Raw genomic sequence first — 5000 nt, forward strand, 5'->3', positions numbered from 1 at the left:
CTCTCTCTCAATCAAAATGGTGACTGATAATGCTTATGCTTCTCATCTCTCTCTCTCTCTCTCTCTCTCTCTCTCTCTCTCTCTCTCTCTTCTCTCTCTCTCTCTCACACACACACACACACACACACACACACACACACACGCACACACATGTTATTATGTGTACGTGTGTGATTACTACTTATTATAATAAACCCCCTTTCTAGTCATCCCAGACCATTGAGATATGCCCAATTTGCTTTTAGTCCTGGTAGATAAATTTTGATATATGGAAAGCTCGAACCAACCAGTGGCGAATAAGTTAAAAGTCAGACGAAATGTCATGTTATGAGTCTGTATGGAAATGGATGTTTTATATCCAGATATGAACGGTTATGAAGTTATTAGTTAACAGATTCTGTGAAAGAAAATGTGAAGTCCATTATACTTATTGTACAGTATATGAACATCATGTTAATACAGGGCAGATGGCAATCGTTTTTGTTTTCATCAGTTTAATCTACACATGCATGTCGATATACGGTGAGTTCAATATTTTTAACTGAGTTACACGGTAATGCTATTTCATATACTACACCAAGATGTTATGCCGAATTACAATACAGAGAATTTGAAAGAACAAAGAGGTTAGGGTTTTTAAGGACGAGAGTGTGCAGAACTTTGTGATTTTTATTTTTATAGTCGCTCTCACCTTTGCGGTTTAGTGATTAGTTTTTTATGTGTGTGATCCTCTTTCACAGTATCGCTAAAGGTTCTGCAGAGAACTAGTCCTGTGATTCCACATGGTGTTTGAATTTGAGTATGTTTTATAATACTTTCTCTAAGACTTGACCGTGAGTGTTCAGCAGGCTGTATTGTGTACCCGTTCTTGTTCAAAAGTAGTGGAACACTACTATTACTCTTTCTAAACATAAGAGTTCATACAAAAAGGATTGTTAACAACAGTGCACAATTAGCATGAAAAAGAAAAGCTGACCTGACCGTAAGCAGATTACGATAACGTAAATTTCATTCAGTAAACTATCTTATGTCCACTGAGGTCTTTCTTCTACCAGATATATGTTATATAAATATATATATATATATATATATATATATATATATATATATATATATATATATATATATATATGTTTGTTATATATATATATATATATATATATATATATACATATATGTGTGTGTGTGTGATGTATGTATATATATATACATATATATATATATGTATATATATATATATATATATATATATATATATATATATATATATATATATATGTATATATATATATATATGTCTGTGTGTCTGTGTGTGTTTGAGTTGTAAGTGTGAGTGTGTACGTTTACGTGTCTGTCCTTGTGTTTGTGTTTGTGTCAATGCGTTTTTTTTTTCTTTTTCTTTTTTTTAATAAGAAAAAATCAGTATGTTGAAAATTATGTCGCTTTTTTTATTCATTTAGAAGCTCTCAGTAAAACCGTATATAAAAAATGACTAATATTGTAGTAATATTGTAGGCATCAGATACAGATTCATGATAATTTAAAAGGTTTTCCATTATCATTTACTTTCATCCGTAAGCGGGGGTAGGGGCAGGCTGATAGGATGGGGCAGGGGCAGGCTGGTAGGATGGAGAAGGAGCGGGTTGATAGGGTCTTGAAGGCTGCTGAGCCTGGTACTGAGCCTCTCCTTGGTAGGATACATCAGCCAGGAATCCAGAGTCGCCGTTCACGTTGTAGGTGACTGTCTGCAGGCGGCCGTCGGGGAGCTGGACGTAGTAGGTACCCTGAGTGTCGTAGCCATCACGGCCTTCTTGATGGCCGAAGTCGTTGCCAGAATAGTCGTCTTTCACTTCATAATTGAAGTTGTACTGTACAGGTCCCTGATTTAAAGAGATATTCTTACTGCTAAGTTTAGATTACCTATATGGTCCTGTATATGCTTTATTCAATTTATGTTTTAGAGTATGTATTCATATGTGCTTGCATGCACATATAAACCGCTTTGCAAATTTATAATAATAACAGATTAATTGGCTTACCGAAGCCGTGGGTGCACCATATGCAGGAGTAGGAGGATTATAGGCACGAGCAGGAGGGTTGTAGGCTGGAGTTGGGGGAGTGTAAACAGGGGTAGGTGGGCTGTAGGACGGAGTAGGAGGGCTGTATCTGGGCACAGAGTCGGCAAGGGAGCCCACTGCCAGAGCAGCGATAGCCAAAGCCTGTGGAAGGTTAAATAATAATTGATAATTACACTGGTGGATTAACTTGTATATTTTCCTCTAAAGCTAAGAGAAGCATATGGAAAAATAATGCACTCAGAAAATAAATTCAAAATAAGGAGTGGAAAGCCTCCCTTTAAAAGCAATGTTCTTTTTTTAAAGGCAATGTGAAATGTGCCTCCTTTAATGCGAAAGGGCTTTAATACCCAGTTTGAGTGACCTTGCCTTGAGATATACGTTTTTGGAGAGTAAAGACTTAAGGGGTCAATCGTGCAATTCTCTTATATGCTTATATACCCATGAATACACCCACACACACACACCACCACACACACAAAAACACACACAACACACACACAACATATATATATATAATATATATATATATAATATATATATATATATATTATATCACATTCTTTATTCCCTTTTTTAACATATGATTATATGTAATAGCTATATATATATATATATTTTATATTATTATAATATATATATATTAATTATATATATAATATACACCACCCCCAACACACACCACACAACACACACACACACACCCCACACAAACACACCATACACACACACACACACCACACACACACACACACACAATATATATTATAATATATATAAAATTATATATAATATATATATATATATATATGTTATATATAATATATTATGTAGATGTAGATGTGTGTATTTTATTATATATATATATATATATATATATATATTATATTATTTTATAATAATATTTATATATATTATATACACCCCCCACACATTCATTTTCCCTTTTTATACATATGGTTTTATGTATATACGCATATATATATAATATTATATATATATATATATATATATATAATATATATTATATATAAGTGTGTGTGGTGTGTGGTGTGTGTGTGGTGTGTGTGTGTGTGGGGTTTGTGTGTTTGTGTGTGTGGGTTATATAAATACACACACACACACACACACACACACACACAACACACACACACACACACACATATATATATATATATATAAATATATAAATATATATATAATATATATAAAAATATATGTATGTATGTATATATTAAAATTTTGGTATAGATATATCTATGTATCTATCTAAAATTATGTATAATCATTTTTTATATATATATATTATATATATATATTATTATATATATTTATATATATATATATTTATATATATATATTATTATTATAATATAATATATATATAATATAACTAATACATATACACAAAAACAGACATTCATACATGCATAATTGTTATATATATTTTATATATATATATATATATAAAAAATATATATATATATATATGTATATAAAATATATATTATATATAATGATATAATATAGGTATGTTGTATGTAGTAATATATATATATATTTTAATATAAAATAATAATATATAATATGTATATTATATAATTCACATATGTGTGGGGTTGTGGTGTTGTGTGTGTTTTTGTGTGGGTATTGTACACACACCACACACACACACACACACACACACACACACACAACATCACCCCACACACAAACACACACACACATACACACAACACATACACCACATACACACACAACACAAACACACACCCCACACACACCAATATATATATATTATATAATATTTTAATATATATATATAATATATTATATATGTGTGGTGTGTGTGTGTGTTGGTGGTGTGTGTTTTGGGTGTGGGGTTTTTGTGTGTGTGGGTGTACCCCTATTAAATAATATTGTATATTATACTATATTATATTATAATATATATTATATATATTATATATTAATATTGTATTAACATAATACATACATATATAAAACATTATATATTATATATATTATATATATTATATATTATATATATTGGATGTGCGTGTGTGCGTGTTGGTGTGTGTGTGTGTGTGTTTGTTGTGTGTGTGTGTGTGTGTTTGTGTTGCGGTGTGTTGTGGGGGTGTGTGGTGTGTGCATGTGTGTGTGTGTGTGTGTGCGTTGTGCGTGTGTGCGTGTGTGTGCGTTGTGTGTGTGTGTGTGTGTGTGTGGGGGTGGGGTTTTGGGGTGGGTGTGTGTGTGGTGTGTGTGTGTGTTGTGCATACATACATAGACCACATCACCATAACACCACAAAAACCACACACAAACACACAACACCACACACCCCACACCACATATATGTGTTATATATATTTAAAAATAAATATTTTATATATTATATATATAAAGGAGAGAGAAGAGAGAGAGAGAGAGAGAGAGAGAGAGAGAAAAGAGGGACAGAGAGAGAGAGAGAGAGAGATCTAATTAGATATACATTACTTTAACATATACATAAATAAATACGTACATCCATCATACATCATACATGAATGATTTATACATAAAATTAGGTGATAAAGTAATATATATCAAATTATATATATTATATATAAAATATATATATATATATATAAGTACATATAATACACACACGCATCCCAAAAAAACCCCAAAAACACACACCCCCATGTTAGCCCCTTTATGCATGTATTTTTGTTGTGTGTGTGGGGTGTGTGTTGTGTGTGTGTGTGTGTGTGTGTGCGTGCGTTTATAGATAGATAGATAGAAAGATAGATAGATAAAATAGATATGTATACATTATACATATGGTTATATGTATATACATATATACTCATATATGTATAATTACTATTTTAATAAAATACATACACCACACCCACCACACACACAACAAAACACAACACAAAA

The 5000-nt window shown here is 31.4% G+C and overlaps 1 protein-coding gene across 1 annotated transcript in view; it reads right to left on the reverse strand.

The window, feature by feature from the left end:
• Positions 1-1425: 1425 nt before the first annotated feature.
• LOC119587140 (cuticle protein 7-like) overlaps positions 1426-5000 on the reverse strand; it is a 4689-nt gene continuing 1114 nt past the window's right edge. The window contains exons 3-5 of the mRNA XM_037935900.1: positions 2440-2474; positions 2040-2219; positions 1426-1880 (exon numbers count right to left, since the gene is read on the reverse strand). Coding sequence (XP_037791828.1) covers positions 1569-1880; positions 2040-2219; positions 2440-2474 — 527 coding nt within the window. The 3' untranslated portion in view covers positions 1426-1568. The remainder of the gene's footprint in view (positions 1881-2039; positions 2220-2439; positions 2475-5000) is intronic.

This window comes from Penaeus monodon, chromosome 3 (genome assembly GCF_015228065.2).
Source record: "Penaeus monodon isolate SGIC_2016 chromosome 3, NSTDA_Pmon_1, whole genome shotgun sequence".
Taxonomy (NCBI): Eukaryota; Metazoa; Arthropoda; class Malacostraca; order Decapoda; family Penaeidae; genus Penaeus; species Penaeus monodon.